This window comes from Geotrypetes seraphini, chromosome 1 (assembly GCF_902459505.1).
Source record: "Geotrypetes seraphini chromosome 1, aGeoSer1.1, whole genome shotgun sequence".
Lineage (NCBI taxonomy): Eukaryota > Metazoa > Chordata > Amphibia > Gymnophiona > Dermophiidae > Geotrypetes > Geotrypetes seraphini.
Window position 1 is genome coordinate 108,099,956 of NC_047084.1, and position 24,553 is coordinate 108,124,508.

Consider the following 24,553-nt stretch of genomic DNA (forward strand, 5'->3'; position numbering starts at 1 on the left):
CGGCTGGGGGGCGGTCGGAGGTTCTTGGGGGGGAGGGGGGTTTGCGTCGAGGGCAGGAGGGCCTGGGATCCCTCCTGCCCGTAATGTAGTGCGGGGTGGGGTTAGGGGGTCGCCGTGGCCAGGAGGGTTTGGGCTCCCTTCTGGCCCAACTACCAAAGGTACGGGGAAGGGGGGTGGGGGGGTCGTGGGGGTCGCCAGGGGGATCGCGGGTCGGCTGGGAGGCGGTCGGAGGTTCTTGGGGGGGAGGGGGGTTTGCGTCGAGGGCAGGAGGGCCTGGGATCCCTCCTGCCCGTAATGTAGTGCGGGGTGGGGTTAGGGGGTCGCCGTGGCCAGGAGGGTTTGGGCTCCCTTCTGGCCCGATATTGTCGGGAAGTCGGCGGTCGTTCGGGGTGGGGGTGCGAGTGGTCCTGCCGGGGGGGGGGATGTATCGGACGTCGGGGAGTCGGCCGGGCAAGAGGGCTTGGGCTCCCTCTTGCTCCGATCGTGGGTGTGGGTGGGAGCGCGTGCGAGCGGTCGTTCGGGGTGGGGGTGCGAGTGGTCCTGCCGGGGGGGGGGATGTATCGGACGTCGGGGAGTCGGCCGGGCAAGAGGGCTTGGGCTCCCTCTTGCTCCGATCGTGGATGCGGGTGCGGATGGGAGCGCGTGCGAGCGGTCGTTCGGGGTGGGGGTGCGAGCGGTCCTGCTGGGGGGGTGAATCGGGCGTCGGGCGGGGTGTGAACTATGTTTTAAAACTTTGGTATACCGCGCTCACGCATATAACGCGCGAGGGGTATGCGCGGTAGGTAAAAACGCATATAACGCGCGCGTTATATGCGTGAAAATACGGTAGGTTGGGTTAGTGGGGCCTGTTTTGGCATTCTGTTTTCAGAGAGTTTAATAGTGAATTCACTTGCTCCCCTCCCCCGTCAGCTTACTTGAGCTGATTGGGGATCAAGCCGGTCTAATCTAGAGGCTTGTATTCAGCACTGTAAGGAGTGCTATCAGGAAGCTTGTTGTCCTGGTGAATGATAAAGACAACGGCATATTTTGGACTTTCATTTGCTGACTTGGACAATATTAACTTTTGAGTTTTTGTCAGGATTTTTTGGACTACCTGAATGAAGGTGTGAGCTGTGATATACCTTTTTGTAGCAGCCACATATTTGTGTTTTGTTGGACTTACTTTATAGTGTGGAGTCTGAACTGGATGCAAGTAGACTCACATGCCAGTGCTCAATAAATCGTTTTAATGAGTACCAGGAACTGATTCTTTTGGATTGTTTTGTTCCCTGTATGGAGAAGGGTCCAGCAGGACTTCCTACCTTTAGGAAGCACGTCGGAGTGGAGGCAAAAGTTAACAGAGTTCAGCCCCATTAAGCATATAGTGCTGGGCGCTTTGTTACAAGATAGATATGTACTTTTTTAATTCTGATCTTTGTGGGGGTGTGAGGGGGTTAGTGAACACTGACGGAGTGTGTGGGGGTCTTTACTTTGTCTCTGCAGTGGTTATCTGGTCACTTTGGATACTTTTGGGGCACTTATACCTGTTTTTATATTGTCTAACTCACAAGGTATAAGTTCCATCGAGGAAGTCTAGTAAAACATTCGATTATCGCTGCAGGTCAGCCCATATCCCGCCCCAACCACTCCTCCAAATACGTCTCTTTCAGCTCTGGACGCATAGCGGCATTCAGAGGCCTAAAAAGTCCCTCCATACGTCCAGAAAATAGGTTTGATCGGCACTTGGACGACCTGTCTTTTAGGTCGTCCAAGCGCCGACTTGGGAGGGTTTTTAAACGTGTTTAAGTTTTGATCACGAGCCTATATGCTCTAGTGACCCTAAGAGTGGTTTCAGCATGGCTACGGCAGATTGACAGAAAGTCTCAGGTGCTCCATGTTACAGGTGCACTGTGTCTTGGTTGGTTATGGTTTGAGGCCAGGATTATGCCGGTTCGTGAACAGTAATGTTTTCACTCCCTTCCGAACTATCCAATAAAAATGGAACCAACCCGTTGTTGGATAAGTGAAAAGTCAGATAATAAGGAAAACAAAGGTAACCCCTTACAAATGCACAGAAAACATTCTTTACGCATGCTTCCCTTGCAAAGGAGCATGGTCTCAGCGTGGGAATCCAGAAAAAAGGAAGAGAACCTGTGCACTTCTTAACATTAGTGCAATGACGTCACCAAGGGGTCAAAGTGCCGGGTTTTGAAAAGCTGTCCGGGGAAATCCAGACATCTGGTAACCCAAGTTCTATCTCCATCACCACCGACCACCAGTCTCAGAGGCCTGTTATATAAACAAATTCTTAGGCGGTATACAGAATATGATTAATTTACACAAATAGGTCTCCTGTATTGCAGTGGGACAAAGGCACAGCTTGTGCGCACACACCTTTTTTGATTGTCGATAACTGGCTGAGCTGGTTGCCGTTGTGCGTAGATATGGTGAGAGAGGAAAGGGGAATCTTGGGGGAGGACAGCACCGTGGGCGTTCCCACCGGGGAATAGCTGAACAACGCTGAACCAAAGCTTTGCCTTCGGCCCTCTCTTCTATTGCTGTCGATGGCGGCCTGGAGCTCCCCAGGAGAGCTGAGGCCTTGTTTTTCACATTCATATGGGTAGAGGTACTTCATATATCTGAAAGAGAAGAGAAAGCTGGTTTGTATAAGCCTCTGAGGATGAAGAATAACACCCACGCCCCCACATTTAAATGTCACGATTGGCGATTCTCCTAAACAGTGGTTGCGGATTTTTAAAAATATAACTAGATTTTGAGCAACAGCCACTGTTTAGATCAGGCTTGTCCATCCTTTATCTATCAGGGGCCACATTTTCTATTTTGTCATATTCAGAAAACCAAAACACAAATGAGAGAGCGCGCGTGAACTCACACTCTCATTTTGAGAATCATACACTCTCTGAAGACAACCAGTCTCTCTTTTGTAGCCCCCCCGCCTAAGGTTACCAGATTCTACGCCACTTTTTACATCTCATCTATTCTAGTGTATACTTATGAAGGGAATTTTTAAAAATAAAGACAAATTCTGGAATCTCTTATAGCACTTTGGGGCACAGTTTGAGAGACATTGCACTAAGCAATAGTCAACTTAGAGACCACTTGCCTTTAGCTGGACCCCTGAAGAGTGAAAAATAAACGGTCTGACTTTCTAAAACTGTAGGCAACCTCCTGGAAGCAAAGAAAGGATCTGTGATCATCCAAATAATGAAGTACTTTCTCAGGACACTGCTTCGTGGCCACCTGGAATGCCGAGTGAATCACAGGTTGGTTCAAAGGGAAGGTTGTAAGCTCTTTCGATCAGGGACTGTCTATTCCATGTTTGATGCCTAGTAACACTATAGAAATTATAAGTTGTAGTAGTACTTTTTGAGAATTCCACATGGAATCTTTCTACTCTTTGGGGATTCCGCATGGTATACGAAGGATGTTCAAAAAGTATCAGACCTTTATTCATAAAAAATATTTGTATTCAGATACAACAATCTTATACTAATCTCCTTCAAAGTAGTCCCCTAGGGCTGCCACACCCTTCTTCCAATGGATCTACCACTGCCAGAAGCAGCGTTGGAACGCCTCTTTTGAGATTGCTCGCAACTGGTCTGTTGAATTTTGTATGATGTCTTCTCTTGACTGAAATCTGGTCCCTTTCAGGGGCATTTTCAGCTTGGGGAAAAGCCAGAAGTCACATGGAGCCATGTCGGGAGAGTAGGAATCACGGGTGTGTTGTGTTTGGCCAGGAAACTCCGTATCAAATGTGATGGATGGGCAGATGTTTTATAGTGACAGAGCTGCCATTTGCTCACTGCCCACAGTATTACGAAGGCGACGCAGAACCTCTTGGTAGTACCCCTTGGTGATTCGACGATTCTACATCACTAGGGTCCTCACTTGGTCAATGACGGTCTCATTTCTGGATGTTGAGGGCCTACCAGAATGTGCTTCACTCTCCACTGATATGCAGCCATCTCTGAAGCGGTTGTACCACTCCTTTATCTGTGTGGTGCCCATGGCTTCGTCCCCAAAGGCCTGTTGAATCTTGCGGATCATTTCCACTTGGGAGTCGCCAAACTTTACACAAAATTTTATGCAGTAGCGTTGTTTAACTTTTTCTGTCATTTTGTCAAAAATGAAAATCGGACGGCGCTCACTTACACTTCCTCATTCATCGGCGGTCTGCCAGCGACTGACAGCTTCTGTAGGCGGAAAAAAATTCAAGCATGTGCATTAGGGTCGCCTACATACGTGCACCAAACCACATCTCCCTAGCTTTATTTGTTTGCGCAAGAAAAATTAAAGGTCTGATACTTTTTGAACAGCTTTCGTATAAATATAACTGTGGTCAGGTGAGTGTGACAGGGTCACGTATAATTTACAGCATTTTGTAAGTTACATGTGGGAGCCCAACCACATCCACGCCCCTTGCATTTATGGGCTGTATTGGTACATATGCCGTTAACAGAACGTGCTTAGGTACTTTCAAATGTAAGTGTTCGTTGATTCTTGTTTGACTTTTGAGGGGCATGGGTGTGCAATGGTTATGAGAGTATATTTCAAATTGCACAGGATGAATAACTTACAACCATATTTGTCAGGCAATATGTTCAGATCTCTCTTACAGACTATAGTGTTATCATGTCTTGACTATTGTAATCTGGTGGCGGTCCAGAGGAGGGCGACGAAAATGATAGGAGGCTTGCGCCAGAAGACGTATGAGGAGAGACTGGAAGCCCTGAATATGTATACCCTAGAGGAAAGGAGGGACAGGGGAGATATGATTCAGACGTTCAAATACTTGAAGGGTATTAACGTAGAACAAAATCTTTTCCAGAGAAAGGAAAATGGTAAAACCAGTGGACATAATTTGAGGTTGAAGGGTGGTAAATTCAAAGGCAATGTTAGGAAATTCTACTTTAAGGAGAGGGTGGTGGATGCCTGGAATGCGCTCCCGAGAGAGGTGATGGAGAGGAAAACGGTGACTGAGTTCAAAGAAGCGTGGGATGAACCCAGAGGATTTAGAATCAGAAAATAATATTAAATATTGAACTAAGGCCAGTACTGGGGCAGACTTGCACGATCTGTGTCTGTATATGGCCGTTTGGTGGAGGATGGGCTGGGGAGGGCTTCAATGGCTGGGAGGGTGTAGATGGGCTGGAGTAGGTTTTGACGTATATTTCGGGTAGAGCTTTGGATGCTTGCCCAGAAATAGCTAAGAAGAAAAAAATAAAAATTTTTTTTTTTATATTTAAATATATTTATTGATTTTTAAATCATATAATCAAGAATACCTTGTACAGAAAGCAAATTAGCAATTCCACATAAAGCAAGAAACATTCCAATAACATTTAAATCATGTATAAACTAAAATGCTCAAGTCCTCAAATTTGGATCCAAGATTTCTTATCAAAAACAAAGATAGAAGAATTGAACAAATGTACACTCTTTCATAAAGTTAGCTGGAGGGCTGATTGCTGGGATTAATCAATAATCTTAGAGCTTATGATTTTTCTACCTCCAATCGGGAGAGCGCTAAAAAGGAAGTCAACTGATTAGGCTCAAAGAAAACATATTTAACTGATCGGTGATGCACTATACATTTACAAGGGTGTCGCAAATAAAAAGTAGCACCCAGAGATTAATTAAAAATTTTTAATTGAATCAGGTTGGGCAGACTGGATGGACCATTCGGGTCTTTATCTGCCGTCATCTACTATGTTACTATGTATGTTACTATGGTGTTTCTGGGTATGCGTGTTTCGGCGTTATGCGCCCTGCAGGTTGCACAGAACTCGATTGTTCAAATGGTATTTAGATTGAGAAAAGCGTGATCATGCGACAGAATTCTATATATTGCTGCATTGGTTGAGATTGGAATATCGGATCCGCTATAGATTTTTGGTGACGGTGTTATCTCTGCATACACAATCAGACCCCAAAATATCTATTGCAGGAGTGCCCACACTTTTTTTGGCTTGTGAGCTACTTTTAAAATGACCAAGTCAAAATGATCTACCAACAATAAAATTTTTTAAAACACAAAGCACACTGTAGGTAGAGAAAATATTAATTATCATTTGTATTTGGGGAGGGGTTTCAAAGAGGTCAGGGCAGATGACTTTATGCAATGTCACCTCAGTAACAACTATACAAAAATAGACAAATATACCGCCCTCCCCTTTTACTAAACTGCAATACCGTTTTTTACCACAGGGAATGCCCCACGCTGCTCCCGACGCTCACAGGCTCCCTGCGCTAAAAACCACTATTACGGTTTAGTAAAAGGAGGCCATTGTGCAACTCCCCGCGGCAAGCCTAAAAATTAACGCCTCGTCAATGGAAGCATTAGTGACTAGCGCGGCAGGCGGTTGAATGCGCAGTATTCTGCGCGTTAACTGTCTACCACACCTTGATAAAAGGAGCCCATAGTCTCAAAACGGACACATTTTGATCACTAAATTGAAAATAAAATCTTTTTTTCCTACCTTTTTGTCTGGTGATTTCATGAGACTCTGGTTGCACTTCATTCTTACATAGAACATAGAAGATGACGATAGATAAGGGCCACAGCCCATCAGGTCTGCACACTCTACTGACCCACCCCCCAAGTCTACTATCCTAGGGATCCCACTCCTGGTGACAGGTTCCCTTGGCTTAACCCTCTAAGGGATCCCACATGGGCATCCCAGTTGCTCTTAAATTTTTGCACGCTGTTTGCCTCGATCACCTGCACCAGGAGCTCGTTCCAAGGATCAACCACTCTCTCGGTGAAGAAATATTTCCTGGTGAAATTTCCCGCCCCTGAGTTTGAGCGGATGCCCTCTTGTGGCTGAGGGTCCTTTGAGAAAGAGAATCTCTTCTTCCATCTCGATACGGCCGGTAATATACTTAAACGTCTCGATCATGTCTCCTCTCTCCCTACGTTCCTCGAGTGAGTACAGCCGCAAATTTTTCAGCCTTTCCTCGTACGATAGATCCTTGAGCCCCGAGACCATCTTGGTGGCCATCCGTTGCACCGACTCTACTCTCAGCACATCTTTTCGGTAGTGTGGCCTCCAGAATTGCACACAGTATTCCAAATGAGGCCTCACCATGGTTCTGTATAATGGCATTATGACTTCAGGCTTCCGGCTGACGAAACTCCTGCGGATGCAACCTAACAACTGTCTTGCCTTAGATGAAGCCTTCGCCACATGATCAGCAGTTTTCATGTCTGCGCTGATGATCACTCCCAAGTCTCGTTCTGTTGAAGTTCTAGCTAAGGTCTCACCATTCAAGGTGTAAGTTCTGCACGGATTTCTGCTGCCGAGGTGCATGATCTTGCATTTCTTAGCGTTGAAGCCCAGCTGCAGGTCGAGGACCAAAGCTCCAACAAATGTAGGTCCTGTGTCATACTATCGGGTGAATTGCCATCTCTCACTATATTGCATAGTTTGGCGTCGTCAGCGAATAACGTTATCTTACCTTGAAGCCCCTGAGTTAGGTCCCCTATGAATATGTTGAAAAGGAGCGGGCCCAAGACTGAGCCGTGCGGTACTCCACTGGTCACCTCTGATGTTTTAGAGAGGGTACCGTTAACTACCACCCTCTGAAGTCTGCCACTCAGCCAGTCATTGACCCATGTAGTTAGTGTTTCTCCCAGCCCCATTGATTTCATCTTGCTCAACAGCCTGCGATGCGGGACACTATCGAAAGCTTTGCTGAAGTCTAGGTATACGACGTCCACGGATTCTCCCAAGTCTAACTGTTTTGTTACCCAGTCAAAGAAGCTGATGAGATTGGATTGGCAGGACCTACCCTTGGTGAATCCGTGTTGACTGGGATCCCGTAGATTCTCCTCATCCAAGATTGCGTCTAATTTACATTTGATTAGTGTTTCCATGAGTTTGCATACTATTGATGTGAGACTCACCGGTCTGTAGTTTGCAGCCTCTGCCCTGCAACCCTTTTTGTGCAGTGGAACGAGGTTAGGTGTTTTCCAGTCTATGGGGACTCTCCCCGAACTTAGGGAGAGATTGAAGAGTCCTGATAGCGGTTCTGCCAGGACATCACGCAGCTCACTGAGCACCCTGGGGTGTAGATTGTCTGGTCCCATGGCTTTGTTCATCTTGAGTCTTGCCAGTTCGTAGTAGACGTCGCCAGGTGTGAACTCGAAATTCTGAAACGGGTCTTCCACGCTGGGCCTTGCCTGCAACTGCGGACCGTGCCCCGGTGCCTTGCAGGTGAAGATCGAGCAGAAGTATTCATTCAGTAGTTCTGCTTTATCGGAATCTGATTCTGCGCAGTTCCCATCTGGTTTTCTAAGGCGTACTATTCCGGTCTGTGTTCTTTTTCCTATCACTAATATACCTGAAGAAGGATTTGTCCCCTTTCTTCATGTTCTTTGCCAGAGTCTCTTCCACTCGAAGTTTGGCCTCCCTGACTGCCGTTTTGACCGCTGCAGACCTCGCCCTATGTTCTAGTTTAGCTTCCCTAGTCTCCGTTCGTTTGTAGGAAATAAATGCTTTTTTCTTCTCCTTGACGAGGTGCGAGATTTCTGCGGAGTACCATTGGGGTTTGTTGTTTCTCCGCCGTTTGTGTACTGATTTAACGTAGAGGCTTGTCGCTTCATGTATGGTAGATTTCAGGGATGACCACATAGCTTCCATATCATTGGTCGTAGCTTGGTTCTGCAGTGTCCGGTGGACGAAATCTCCCATGCGTTCGAAGTCAGTGCCTCGGAAGTTGAGTACTTTTGTTTTCTATGGAAACCTTTCCAGAGGTAGAACCACACCATGTTGTGGTCGCTGGAGGCTAGCGTATCTCCTACCGAGGCCTTCGAGGCGCTATCCCCGTTAGTGAGTACCAGGTCCAGGATCGCCTGAGCCCTAGTGGGTTCCAATACCATTTGTTTGAGTCGTGCTCCCTTTATGGATGTTAACAGTCTCCTGCTGCCGCTGGTTGTTGCTGAGTATGAGTTCCAATCTGTGTCAGGCATGTTGAAGTCCCCTAGCAGAACAGCGTCTCCCCGTAGAGTGATATTCTCTATGTCTTCAATGAATTCGGAGTCTTTGTCTTCCAGTTGTCTTGGAGGTCAAAGACTCCGAATTAATTGAAGACATAGAGAATATTTATTTATTTATTTCTGCCTTTCTTTCTCTCTCCCCCTGCCTGCCTGTCTTTCTTTCTCTCTCCCCCTCCCCCCCAAGCCATCGCACCGATTTCTCCGCTTCCCTGATTCTTTCCCAACCCCCCCCCCCTAAATTAAGACTTCAACAAGCACAACATTCACATCTTAAAAACACAGACCGAACTAAAACATTAATACGAGTATGAAGTAAAAATGGCAGAGCACAATCTGAAAGAACTCAAGTTTAACCGATACTTCCACATCCTGGAACAATAAAGTTGAAGGGGATGCAAAAACAGCCTCTTGAGACACCATCAAGACTCAGATTTTCAAACATTTAATTGCAGGCCAAGTCACCACGCCGATTTTTCCCTGCTGCTTCCCCGAGCCAGGCCAGGCGCGTACAAGAGCCGGACTCACAAAACTTCACCTCCGCCATCAATTCTAACGTCGGAGAGGAAGTTCCAGGCCAGCCAAGCAGCGATTGGCTGGCCCAGAACTTCCTCTCCAACGTCTTGTGAGTCTGGCTCTTGTACGCGCCTGGCCTGGCTCGGGGAAGCAGCAAGGAGAAAAAGATCGCAAAGGCAACGCAATCGACTCGCGTTGCCTTTGCGATCTACTGGTCAATCGCGATCAACCATTTGGGCACTCCTGATCTGGTGGATAGCATTCTGTCACATGAGCCGCATCGCAAGTTACGTTCAGTGACTCGAGCTGATTTATACATCCCGACAGTGAAACAGCTGAGGTGGAAAGTGTCGAGAGTCAGCATGTTTTCTTATATATGACCCCAAGAGTGGAATAACCTTCCTCAATACATATGTCGACAGACAAATTTAACTACTTTAAAAAAAACAGTTAAAGAGACCTCTTTTCTGCAAGATGAAATATGGGAGCTGAATTGTACGTTTCTTGTGTAGGCGCTGGTCGCCATGTTTAACATTTTACTATGCTTGATATCTTTCTTATGTATGTGTTGTGATCATTCAGATTATTATGTATGTGTTTGGACTTGGGGGTAATGGTGGACATGACAATGAAGCCGACGGCACAGTGCGCAGCAGCCGCTAAGAGAGCGAATAGAATGTTAGGTATAATCAAGAAGGGTATTACAACCAGAACGAAAGAAGTTATCCTGCCGTTGTATCGGGCGATGGTGCATCCGCTTCTGGAGTACTGCGTCCAATATTGGTCGCCGTACCTTAAGAAGGACATGGCGATACTCGAGAGGGTTCAGAGGAGAACAACACGTCTGATAAAGGGGATGGAAAACCTTTCATATGCTGAAAGATTAGAGAAACTGGGTCTCTTTTCCCTGGAGAAGAGGAGACTTAGAGGGGATATGATAGAGACTTACAAGATCATGAAGGGCATAGAGAGAGTGGAGAGGGACAGAAAGAGAGAGAGAGAGAGAGAGAGAGAGAGAGAGAGAGAGAAAGATTGGAGAAACTGGGTCTCTTTTCCCTGGAGAAGAGGAGACTTAGAGGGGATATGATAGAGACTTACAAGATCATGAAGGGCATAGAGAGAGTGGAGAGGGACAGAAAGAGAGAGAGAGAGAGAGAGAGAGAGAGAGAGAAAGATTGGAGAAACTGGGTCTCTTTTCCCTGGAGAAGAGGAGACTTAGAGGGGATATGATAGAGACTTACAAGATCATGAAGGGCATAGAGAGAGTGGAGAGGGACAGAAAGAGAGAGAGAGAGAGAGAGAGAGAGAAAGATTGGAGAAACTGGGTCTCTTTTCCCTGGAGAAGAGGAGACTTAGAGGGGATATGATAGAGACTTGCAAGATCATGAAGGGCATAGAGAGAGTAGAGAGGGACAGAAAGAGAGAGAGAAAGGGAGAGAGACAGAAATAGAGAGAGAAAGGGAGAGAGAGAGACATAGAGAGAGAGAAAGGGAGAGACACAGAAAGAGAGAAAGAGAGAGAAAGAGAGAGAGATAGAGAAAGATTGGAGAAACTGGGTCTCTTTTCCCTGTAGAAGAGGAGACTTAGAGGGGATATGATAGACTTACAAGATCATGAAGGGCATAGAGAGAGTAGAGAGGGACAGATTCTTCAAACTTTCGAAAAATAAAAGAACGAGAGGGCATTCAGAAAAGTTGAAAGGGGACAGATTCAAAACGAATGCTAGGAAGTTCTTCTTTACCCAACATGTGGTGGACACCTGGAATGCGCTTCCAGAGGGCGTAATAGGGCAGAGTACGGTACTGGGGTTCAAGAAAGGATTGGACAATTTCCTGCTGGAAAAAGGGGATAGAGGGGTATAGACAGAGGATTACTGCGCAGGTCCTGGACCTGTTGGGCCGCCGCGTGAGCGGACTGCTGGGCAAGATGGACCTCAGGTCTGACCCAGCGGAGGCATTGCTTATGTTCTTATGACTGTGTATGTATTTCATTGTGCCCCGCTTTGAGAAAGGCGGGATACAAATAAATAAAACGTAAGTGTATGCTTGTGCGAGTAAGTCAGGGGTGTCCAATGTCGGTCCTCGAGGGCCGCAATCCAGTCCAGGGTTTTCAGGATTTCCCCAATGAATATGCATGAGATCTATTAGCATACAATGAAAGCAGTACATGCAAATAGACCTCTTGTATATTCATTGGGGAAATCCTGAAAATCCGACTGGATTGCGGCCCTCGAGGACCGACATTGGACACCCCTGGAGTAAGTGGTAATATTCTATACATAAAAATGCACAAGAAGATCAATGCAGGTGTCTAGTTTTAGAACTGCACTTTGCAAGTTTTGTTTAGTCCTCGCACTCAGCAGGCCTAAACTAGATGTTTGACTTATGTGGACTGTGGCTGAATCGTGCCACTCTCTGGATAATTTAATGACTCATCCTCTTGCCATCCTCTTTCTGCCCCTTTCCTACATGGACAATATCAGGCCATTCAGATGGATTTTTGACCCGATTCTGTCTACTGTATATAAAAGCCCCCTCCAATCCACAAACGGAAACATTATACATTCGTCAACTACCGTTGAACGCAACACAGCTACTTTTGAGTATGGGCCTAAGCCTTTCTCCAGAAGCAGCAGTTCTCAACGTACATGCTGTTTAAAATAAAACACCATAAGATATGGCAGAGCCGAGATGCCACACCCCGTTGCTACTCACTGTGTGCGGAGCGTGAAAGCGGCGCTGGTGATGGAGGTTGGGAGGTTGAGACCCTTGGTGATTTCTCTCCAGATTTTCTTGTTGATCACCTCCACTAGGCCGCCCTTCTCCGTCACCAACCTGTACAGGGTATAAAGGTCCAATACCTGCTTGGCCATGATAGGGATCCGATTCACCGGAGTACCTGGAGCAAAAGAAATCAGGTTGCGTTCGTAAATACAAGCTCAGGATAAGGAATCTCTGAAAGAGGCTGATCCCAATTATGTTTCTGATCTTTGTCTACACTGTAGGTCAACAATGACCATGGAACTTAGGTGTTAGAGGGACATGGTCCAAAAACTATCACAAAGGGTCTCAAATTAGAGAAATATGGTCCTAACAGTAGAACTCTTATCTCACTGGATAGACCCTTTAATTACTCTTACACAAATGTAGCATTGAAACAATATTAAAAGAATGCCTAGTATTTTAGCTCGTTACATTAACGGGTGCTAGAAGTCTGTCCGGCTCCCTTAGTCCCTTGCCCACCCCTTCTTCCCTTCCCGCGGTCCCGACAAACCTGCCGACTATAGTAGCATCTGCAGCACTCTACACATGCTGCTTCGTGGCCTTCTACTGCCCTGATTTACTCTGGCACGTCCCTGATGACATCATCAGAGACGCGGCAGAGCAAAATCAGGGCAGTAGAAGGCCCCGAAGCAGCGTGTGTAGAGTGCTGCAGAAGTGAAGGGGGGAGCAGGTCAGGCGTCGGGAAGGGATGGGAGACCGCGAAAAACGTACTGTTTTTTTTTGCCGCGAGAGAGCAGGGAGTCCAGCGCTGGCGGCCAGTCCTGCCGCGAGTGTAGTTGGGTGCTGGAAGGCTGGGGACTCGCGCAGGCACACTCCTGCCGCCACAGACATACACCTCACGAATCAGGGAAAATGGAACACGCAGGTAGGAGTGCGCATGGGCGGCTAGGGTTTGATTATATAGGATAACTGTTAAAAGAGCCACGTTCCCATCCACTTCAGGAGAAAATAATGGGGGAAAAATTTAGCTAGCGGTGATCGGCAATTTTTTTAAACGCTGACCTCTGCCACCAAAACTATGCCTGAACATTCAATACTGGGCCATATCTGGGGACTGGTATTACTACCCCCATTTCTTACCAATATACAGTCAAACCTCGATTTGCGAGTAACGCGGTTTGCAAAACAAGCATAACAGTCCTGCAATTTGTAACTCGCAAAACGAGCCTTGTCTCACTACACGACCACGTATGCGCGCATCACGCACAAGCACATCACGTACGCACGTCAATGAGTGCGATCCTGCCCGGATTTCCCACACCTCGTGCGCCTGACTCTTTATTGAACTGAACTTGCGACGGGACATGCCTCGGCGCCTCTGACTCGTGTTCCAGTGGCCAGAAGAGCTGGGCGAGCAGACAGCGCGGTTTCCTCTTCTTCCCCAGGCCCCTGAAATTCTGCCAAGACGCCGCGAGCCGTGCTCCCACTGAAAAATAGGGCGGCAAAATCGGCCAAGCCGTTCAGAGGATCCCGAGCGCGCCCCCGGCGGCCTCTTCATGGAGCGGTTCCACAGCTGGATCAGCCTTTCGGCGTCCTTTGAGGCTCTCGCCATCTCCTTCCCCTGCATGAACTCTTTCAACAAGGATGATGAGGGGTGAGTGACAGGACCAGGCATGGTGTTTATGCCTTGAATCCCTCCTTTCTCAGTCGCACAAACGGTACACAGCCTATGTGGACATCTTACGCGCACAACGTCTCCCTCACACCAGCCAGTTTTAGGGATGTGGAACGAATCGCCCGCGTTTCCATTACTTCCTAAGGGGAACTTTGCTTCGCTATACGTGCGCTTTGGATTACGAGCACGCTTCTGGAAAGAATTATGCTTGCAAACTAAGGTACACCTCTACATAGCAGATCCCTCAAAGGGCTCTTGAACTCTAGGAAAGCGACGGATAACTGTATATATATATATATATATCTATATATATAAAATCGGATGTATGTATGTATGTGCCGCGATCACGCAAAAACGGCTTGACCGATTTGAACGAAACTTGGTATGCAGATCCCTCACTACCTGGGGTGATATGTTCTGGGGGTCTCGCGGCCCACAACTCTATGTTGCTTGCTCAAGGGTGGGTTCACCCAAGAATTTATATGTTCTTGCTCCTGGAGGTGAAACTAAATATGTTGTTTATAATCACGTTTTGCGTTAGTTGTATTGTATTCATTTTGTCAAATATTTCTCATTATAATTTGAATATATGTGTGTGTGTGTGTATGTATGTATGTTCCAGCATAACTCTTCAATGCATGGACAGATTTCAACCAAACTTGACATACACATTACTTACTATCTGAGGACAAACACTGTGGGGGTGGGAAGGGGGGGGATATGTAAAAATGATTGAAAATGACAGATTTTAGTATCTACCCCATAGTGTTTTCGGGCTCACAGATGAATACTCAGCATAACTCTGAAACACATGGAGAGATTTCAACCAAACTTGGTACACATATGACTTACTATCTGGGGAAAAATATTGTGCAGGTGGGACGGGGTAAAATACTGTGGGGGTGGGAAGGGGGTGATATGTTAAAATTATCAAAAGCGACAGATATTAATGTCCAACCCATAGTTTTCGGGCTCGCAGAGATGAATACCGACACTCCCGATGCCGTTTAAGTCTAAGTTCAGCCCCATAGAGAGGGACATTCCTTTGGGACATGTGGAGGGTAGGGGGTTGGGACATGGGGGTGGGGCATATGGGACATGTGGTGGGGGGGTAACGTGGGGGGTGGGACATGTGGGACATAGGGGGGTGGGACATGTAGGGGATTGGACATTTTGGGATAAATAAATATCCGGGCAACGCCGGGTTATCAGCTAGTATATATATATATATATTAAATTCTTTATTCATTTTTACAAATTACAAGTGTATCAGATGAAATCATTCGAATTTGTATATATACACTTGATTACCTTTCATGTAACACTTTAAATATTGCTAAAGAATTGGCTAAACCTCCTTAGACCTGAAAAGAAAAGTCTGGCAAAATAATCATTCCTTGGAAGAACACTGGGGTTGGAATAAAGGACATCAGTATGAGCCCATCAAGAATCACATCAACCTCTGGCTCAGGCTAAATCTCACAGGTGACTAGCACCAGACATACGTCTAAATGAGAATAGCCTCATACATCATGTAGTCCATAGTCATCCCCTGTGAACAAAGTAATAATTAAACTTCCAAATAAAAGATTGCAGACTTAACATTCAGGAGAAAGGGGGAATAAAGACATCACAACATATATCCCATGAACGACTAAACCAACAAAATATATATGAGTGAGTGGGGTGTGTGAAGTGAAATAGATAATTTATGCATACATCATTTTAAATTTTGATGAATACATACACAGACATTAACAAATTAATACATAATATCTAATTGTCAAATCTTGCTGAATAATAATAATAATAATAACTTTATTCTTGTATACCGCAATACCATAGAAGTTCAATGCGGTTAACAATAGAAGAGACTGTACATTTACAGCGATGATACATGTTATAGCGGTGGTACATTTACAGTGATGTTAAATGTGAGGCAATGAAAAGGCAGGGCAATTAGATAAAACAGAGATTGAGAAAGAGAGGCCATAGTGGCTTGGGAGGGGGGCGTGGTCAGAGGGAAAGGAGGCATGTCGAGATCAGGAGGGTGCAGGGAAGGAGGGAAGGCAGCGTTAGCGGAATTTGTCGAAGAGGTAGGTTTTTAGTGACTTCCTGAACAGGTGGTAGGGTGGGGAGTTGGAGATGAGGGCGGTAAGGCAATTGTTCCATTTGCCCGCTTGGAATGCTAGGGTTCTATCAATGAATCTCTTGTAGAGGCAGCCTTTTAGGGAGGGAAAGGTGAATAGGTGGGCGTTTCGTGTGCGAGAGGGGCCTGCTATTTCGAGGTGCTCAGACAAGTAGATTGGGGAAGATCCTGTAAGAGTTTTGAAACAGAGGCAGGCGAACTTAAAGATGATCCTTGCCTCAACTGGAAGCCAATGGAGTTTGGTGTAGTAGGGGCTAACATGGTCGTATTTTTTGAGATCATAGATGAGGCGGACGGCCGCATTTTGGACTGTTCTAAGACGTTTGATGGTATTTTTATAGGATCCCAGGTAAATAATGTTGCAGTAGTCTAATATGCTTAATACCAGAGATTGAACGAATAAATATCAACTATGCTAAAAATATGTAAAAGAAGAATATAAATATAAGTGGTGTTGTTTGTATGATTGGATATATGGTTTGATTGAGTGGTGCCTAGTGGGAATGTGTTTGGGGTTCCCTGGATGCATTTTTTCAGTCGGGGTGCTTCGTTACTCCTAGTAGCGTTGTAATCAAAGTGGCAGCTATTGCGCTTTTTGTACTCTAATCTTTGCACTTTAACTGTTGCACTTTACTTTGTGACTACGGGTATTTATTATGTTTAGTCAATGTATTATGTGTGTTTAAGTATGTTCTTCATTTATTAGTTAGTATAAGCTGCATATTTATCTGATTTCTCAAGCTTTTCCATTTTGGTCTTCTTGTTGTCTTTGGTAACCCGTAGGAGATAGAAAAATTTTTGCACTGGCACTTTCCACAGAATTATTTTTATAAGTGTATAACTTTTTTTTACAAATATTTTTATATATTCATCTCAGGGTCTTTGCACATTTATCTTTTTATATTCTTCTTTTACATATTTTAGCATAGTTGATATTTATTCAGTAAGATTTGACAATTAGATATTTATTCAGCAAGATTTGACAATTAGATATTATGTATTAATTTGTTAATGTCTGTGTATGTATTCATCAAAATTTAAAATTATGTATGCATAAATTATCTATTTCACTTCACACACCCCACTCACTCATATATATTTTGTTGGTTTAGTCGTTCATGGGATATATGTTGTGATGTCTTTATTCCCCCTTTCTCCTGAATGTTAAGTCTGCAATCTTTTATTTGGAAGTTTAATTATTACTTTGTTCACAGGGGATGACTATGGACTACATGATGTATGAGGCTATTCTCATTTAGACGTATGTCTGGTGCTAGTCACCTGTGAGATTTAGCCTGAGCCACAGGTTGATGTGATTCTTGATGGGCTCATACTGATGTCCTTTATTCCAACCCCAGTGTTCTTCCAAGGAATGATTATTTTGCCAGACTTTTCTTTTCAGGTCTACGGAGGTTTAGCCAATTCTTTAGCAGTATCTTGGTTAGGTCCATATTGGCTATAATATTTAAGAGGATTTTTCTTTACACTTTAAATATAACATTTCAGTCAATATCTATGTTCTATAATATTTTGAATATTATATATCACATCTAATATCTAAAGAATTAATATTAGGATAGAAAACCCTCCCATCCCCTCCCTTCCTCTACAGAAATTCCATCTACAATATATTAAAATTATTAACACATTCATATACATTATAGTATTAATAAATATTACTCACCCACAACCCCTCATGTCGAATATCTTACTTTGGGAAAATGTTATTACTCATTGCAAAAATCTGTTAATGGTCCCCATATTTTCTGAATGTGTAACTGTATATTGAAAAATTTATCTGTGTATGCTAATTTACGATGAACAAACTGTATTACACTCCTCCCTCTGGATTCGCGGGGGTTGGGGCAGAGCTGGCCCGCGAATAAGAAAAACTTGCGAATAACTTTTGGGCCGACTCTGACCCACTCCCGGACCTTACCTGGTGGTCTAGCGGTAGCGTGGGGCAGGAGCGATCTTCCTACACTCCTGCCTGTGCAGAGCCGTGCTGCTGAGTTCCCGTGGTCTCACGAGACTACAACAGGGAGTTTCCATTGTAGTCTCGTGAGACCACAGGAACTCACAGCACGGCTCTGCACCGGGCAGGAGTGTAGGAAGATCGCTCTTGCCCCACGCCACCACTAGACCACCAGGTAAGGTCCGTGCATGAAGTTGTTTCCACTCGCCCCCTCCTCCTCCGATTGCCTCCTCCTCACTACGATCCAAGTCCCGGGGTTGGTTCTGGTCGATGCGGCTGCCTCTGAGCGATTCTGTGTGTGTGTGTGGGGGTCGGGCTAAAGGATCCCAAATAGTCGAAACCGCGATCACCGAAACCACGAATAGGGAGAGGTACTTTGTAACTTGTTTTGTCCTTTATTATGTATGTGACCTTGTAACCTGTTCTGAGCTTTCTGGGGAGGGCGGGATATAAAACTGAATAAATAAATAACCCCCCTTTTTACAAAGCCGCAATAGCGGTTTTTAGCGCAGGCCAGTACGCTGAATGCTCTGCGCTGTTCCCGACGCTCATAGAGTTCCTACGAGTGTCGGGAGCAGCGCGGAGCATTCATCGCACCGGACTGCGCTAAAAACCGCTATCACGGTTTTGTTAAGGGGGGGGGGGAACATCTTAGCACAGGAACTGGAGTACAGTGAATATACATTTCATTCTATGCTTTGAAAGTACAAACAAAATAAAAGCATTGTATAGCTCTTAAGCTTTTTTTTCTAAACATCTTTGAAACTAATTCCCAAAACGTCGAGGTACCGTGACAAACCTACTGCGCACGTGAGAGTCATACAGCTGGCTGACAGAAGCTAGTGACATGTGGAGGGGCATTTTCAATATGGCGTCCAAATCCGAGTTTGGTAGTTTTGCGGAAGTCATACAGACATCCAGGAGCGAACATGACCATTTTCAAAAGTTAAAGTCTACCCCCCCCCCAAAAAAAAGACCATTTCTAAATGTGTTCGTCCTCAGTGCATCTATCTTTTTGAACCACTATTGGAAAAAAAAACCAAACCCCTTAACTATCCAAAAGAAAAATGCATAAAATCCAACCACTGGGACGTGACAGGGGTTAGCATAACATAGGCATGCGGCTTCCCTTAGACCACTTCATTAAAAAAATTGACAAACAACAACATTTTAGGGCAGGGGTAGGCAATTCCGGTCCTCGAGAGCCGGAGCCAGGTCAGGTTTTCAGGATCTCCACAATGAATATGCATGAGATGGATTTGCATGCACTGCCTCCTTGAGATGCAAATTTATCTCATGCATATTTATTGTGGATATCCTGAAAACCTGACTTGGCTCCGGCTCTCGAGGACTGGAATTACCTACCCCTGTTTAGGGGAATAAAAGACCACAACTTTATTATAACACCCATGTAAATAAACCCTAGGCAGCACCCGGGCCTTACTCCTGATGTATTGCTTCCTGCCATGAAAACTAGCGAGGGAGCGGGTCCTACAACCCTTGTGGCCCGCCATACCTTTCTACCAGCGAAGCCACAATTCTCTGCCCACCCGCCATGGATGCCAGCGAGACAGACATTTTTTTCAGTCCATTCACATGTCTTTTTTGTCCCAATGTTCAAGCTCTTGCCGCTGGGGAGCCCGAAAAGACCATGGCTCCTCATCGCCAGCAATTTTAAACAGCCCGCTCTCCCTGAAAGCTCCGCCCTCCTCCCCGAGTACAGCCAATGAGGCGGAACGCCCCAGAGATGACATCGGCAGACTGGGGGAGGAAGGGCGGAGCCGATCTGGGAAGCCTCGCAGTCACCGCCATGTTATTGGCGGTGTGCTCGGGAGGAACCCTCGCCGCCTTAATTTCTGGCCACACAGACATCCCAGCAGAGCAGTGGGACACCCAAAGGGACATTGCAGTGAACTTCACATAAAAAGGCCCAGGCATACATCTTATCATAACCCCCTTACATTGTATGGGGAGCCTTTCAAAATTCACCCACAACCTCCTATACCCAACTGGATACCATCCCAATAGACCTTATGCCTGCAGGTGTCACCTATATCACTACAGTGTTAACAGATTAAATCATCGCAGTTTAACAGGAACTTCAAAATGCTGTTAGAAGCAACAAAATTTGCTTCATAGAGCCAGTCTTCATTGATCCAAAATATACCGGGGGGGGTGGGGTGGGGGGTGTTTGAAGTGGTGCTAGGCAGCAGCAGTGGGAGCCGGTCCTAGTGGGGGGGGGGGCAGGCTTCGGCTTCAGCGCTGGAGGGAGGGAAAGTGATCGCCTGTCCCATTGTCTCCACGGACAGCTTCGAAGCTGTGCGTGGGGACAATGAGACAGGGGATCTAAAGGGACAGTCCCATTCAAAACGGGACATATGGTCACCTTATCTATATAATAATAATAATAATAATTTTATTCTTATATACCGCCATACCCAGCGAGTTCTAGGCGGTTTACATCAGTTAGATTAGGATCTGCATATGTCACTACAGTAGGTCTTTGGTGGGCTAATCTAATCTAATCTTCTCTTTGTGTGTCGCACATACCTATTCAGGCTCTAGGTGACATTCAGAGAGGGGTTGAAAGGGGATCAGGAGGAGGGACTAAAAGGGGCCTTGAAAGGGGGGAGGGTAAGAGGGGGTGCAAGAAATCATAGTTGTCTAGGAGCTCATCTAGCGAAAGAGGTGGAAAGATTCATTTCTGAGAAGTCAAGTAGGTTCAGCTGTCATAGAGGAAGGTTTCCAGCTTTTTTCCGGAATGTTGTATGTTTAGTTTCTTTTCTGATCATTTCTGGCAGGTTAATCCATGTTTTTGCTCCTATGAATGTGAGTGGAATAAACGTCTTTAATTGAGATTTTTCGTGGAAGGTAGATTCAACGGTATTCTGGAGGTAGACCAGGCCGTTGAGAATAGCTGGGTGAGAGGAGTGGCTGAGCTTCCGTGGATTATGCATGATGTTTTGAAGAATATTCGCGATGAAACTGGCAGCCAGTGTAATTGTTTGAGGAAGGCTGAGATCGAATCATATTTCTTTAGGTTGAAGATCAGGCTGACAGTTGTGTTTTGAATGAGCTGCAGTTTGAACTAGAGAGGAGTTAATCCCCAAGTTTGCTGAGTTGCAGTAGTCTAGCTGGGGGTAGTACCATCAACTGGACAATCAGAGCAAAATGATGTTGGTGGAAGTATGGCTTAATAAGTCATAGTGAAGATAGTCTTTTTCCAGAGGCTGGAGATTTGAGGATCCATTGTGTCCAGTGTGTCATCCAGAATGATGCCAAGTACTTTTGAGGATTTCTCTACTGCGAGGGTGGTACCGGATTGTCGGGGCATTCTGCTGAGTGGTGTGGAAACAGATGGCTTTGGTGGCATTTAGTTTAAGTTTGTTTGTGGTTGCCCAGGTGTGGATTTTTCAATGTTGTTTGAAATTTTCTTGTCTATGTTTGGTTGTTTGTAATAGGGATGAGGAGAAGAATGTCGTCTGCGTAGGATGGTAAGGTTTTGTCTTCTAATTTAATATTTCCAAGTGAGCTCATGAAAAGGTTGAACAGGATGGGGGATAATGGGGAGCTTTGCGGAACTCTGCAGAATTCTCACACTGCCCACCACAAATGCACTAGTTAGAGTGGGCTAAGGGCCTGGGTCCCCTTCTCTGCAGTCCACTGCACTGACCACCAGGTTATTCCAGAGACCTTCTCGCAGCTCTGTTAGGACTGGCCATAACATCTGAAGGCATCATGCAGATTGGTATATACTGTTTCATTTACATCTTTGGGGGATGGCAGGGGGTCAGTAACCATGGGGGGAGTAAGGAGGGGCCATGCCTTCATGCCTGCAGTGGTCATCTGGTCACCTTTTGTCATTTATTTATTTTATTTACAAATCTAGGCGGAGAACAATGTAAACACAGAAAATCAGCAAATGGCAAACAGCAAAACGCAATAGCAATACACATTTAAAAATACAGTAAAACCTTGGATTGCAAGACAAGCAAAACATTTGATTAAATTTTAACTTGAGATACAAAGTCTTGCAATACAAGTACATACAGTATACACACATCACAACTGAGCCGATGGTTCTTCTCTCTCTGACGCTCTGAGAGTGTAGTGACTGTTCTAAACGAGCGAGGTCTTGCAATACGAGTACATACAGTATACACATGTCACATCATCACAACTGAGCCGATGGTTCTTCTTTCTCTGACGCTGCGGAAGTGTAGTGACTGTTCTAAATGAGTAAGGTCTTGCAATACGAGTACATACAGTATACACGCGTCACATCACAACTGAGCCAATGGTTCTTCTCTCTCTGACGCTGCGGGAGTGTAGTGACTGTTCTAAACGAGCAAAGTCTTGCAATACGAGTACATACAGTATACACGCGTCACATCATCACAACTGAGCCGATGGTTCTTCTCTCTCTGACTCTGCGGGAGTATAATGACTGTTCTAAACGAGTGAGGTCTTGCAATACGAGTACATACAGTATACACATGTCACATCATCACAACTGAGCCGATGGTTCTTCTTTCTCTGACGCTGCGGAAGTGTAGTGACTGTTCTAAATGAGTAAGGTCTTGCAATACGAGTACATACAGTATACACGCGTCACATCACAACTGAGCCAATGGTTCTTCTCTCTCTGACGCTGCGGGAGTGTAGTGACTGTTCTAAACGAGCAAAGTCTTGCAATACGAGTACATACAGTATACACGCGTCACATCATCACAACTGAGCCGATGGTTCTTCTCTCTCTGACTCTGCGGGAGTATAATGACTGTTCTAAACGAGTGAGGTCTTGCAATACGAGTACATACAGTATACACATGTCACATCATCACAACTGAGCCGATGGTTCTTCTTTCTCTGACGCTGCGGAAGTGTAGTGACTGTTCTAAATGAGTAAGGTCTTGCAATACGAGTACATACAGTATACACGCGTCACATCACAACTGAGCCAATGGTTCTTCTCTCTCTGACGCTGCGGGAGTGTAGTGACTGTTCTAAACGAGCAAAGTCTTGCAATACGAGTACATACAGTATACACGCGTCACATCATCACAACTGAGCCGATGGTTCTTCTCTCTCTGACTCTGCGGGAGTATAATGACTGTTCTAAACGAGTGAGGTCTTGCAATACGAGTACATATAGTATTTTGTATTAAAGTTTTTGGGTTGTGGAATCAATCATCTTGAGTTTCCATTATTTCCTATGGGGAAATTCGCTTTGATATACGAATGCTTTGGATTACAAGCGTGCTTCTGGAACGAATGATGCTCGCAAACCAAGGTTTTACTGTATATACAGTATATAGATCTCTCATAAAACATCCAAACATCTTTACACAATCATAAAATACATCTTCAAAAAAATACAGCTCAAAGCTGGTACCAACCACAGCCTAACACTAAAAGAGAGAATCTCATACACCTACACAGCTGGTGCCCAAAGCACGTGCAAATAAGACAGTTTTTACCTCTTTTCTCAATTGACAAAGCACGGTCAATTGATGCTCAGAAACCGACAGGGAACAGAACCAGGCCCCGAACCGACAACATGGAATTACGATGGCCATTTATTCACTGTTAACCCTTTCAGGACCATAAGAATCGTAGGCCAATTTTTGTGGTTTTGACGACATTTTTATGGTAAAAAGGGCTTGCAGATGCCAAAAAATTGATTTTTTTTGTGAAATATCATTATTTTTTTTTTTAAAAATCACACTTCTGGCTTATGGACAGTGTAGCAAGTGAATCTTCTCGTCAATCTGGCAACGACGCTAATGAATGAATGTCAGAACCAGTTTGTTTACATAAAGGCAGTATCATATGGAATCCGTACATATCAAATTTAGAACTGTAGACTATCCCAATCAAAATTTATAGGATTTTAAAGTTATGGGACAAATATGTCCCTTGGTCCTGAAAGGGTTAAACGGGTGCAGCCCAAATATCCAAAGTGTGCCCGGGACATTTTCTAAAATGTTCGATCGTTGCGGAAAAACGTCCAAATCCTAAGCTCCACCCAAACCACGTCGCCAGCACGCCCCCTCGAGATTAAGACGCACTGCAGATGAAAAGCACAGAAACAGGTTTCAAAAGTAGCGGACTGGAAGGGTGCGGTGAGAAAAATGTCCACCTTGCCCCCTCAAGCCGCTTGTTGGATGTTTTTCTTTCTTTGAAAACGAGCCCCGTGATTAATCTGACTGAACATCTGTGCTATTGATTTTAGATTCCTGTAGCGTCCAAAATGTGCACAGATGAATGACTTTATCTGATTTTTTATTTCATCTCTTTCTCCGAATATCCTCTAATCTTGGGAGACTTCAATTTCCACTTTGATGAACTCACTAATCCTCTCACTAAGGAACTACTAACCTATACAGATACACTTAATTTTCAACCTCTCATCCATGATCCAACTCACCAGGCAGGTCATATCCTCGATATGATTTTTTTTTCAAAAATTGACAATTTCTATTACTCTAATATTTCAAACACGCCAGTTCCTTGGTCT

General features: G+C 45.1%; 1 protein-coding gene across 2 annotated transcripts in view; it reads right to left on the reverse strand.

Annotated features, from left to right (window-relative positions):
- The window catches only part of ARID3C (AT-rich interaction domain 3C), a 509,756-nt gene that overhangs the window by 50,496 nt on the left and 434,707 nt on the right, over window positions 1-24,553 (reverse strand). For both annotated transcript variants that reach the window (XM_033935644.1, XM_033935635.1), the window contains exons 4-5: window positions 12,226-12,409; window positions 2,374-2,618 (exon numbers count right to left, since the gene is read on the reverse strand). In XM_033935644.1, coding sequence (XP_033791535.1) covers window positions 2,374-2,618; window positions 12,226-12,409 — 429 coding nt within the window. The remainder of the gene's footprint in view (window positions 1-2,373; window positions 2,619-12,225; window positions 12,410-24,553) is intronic.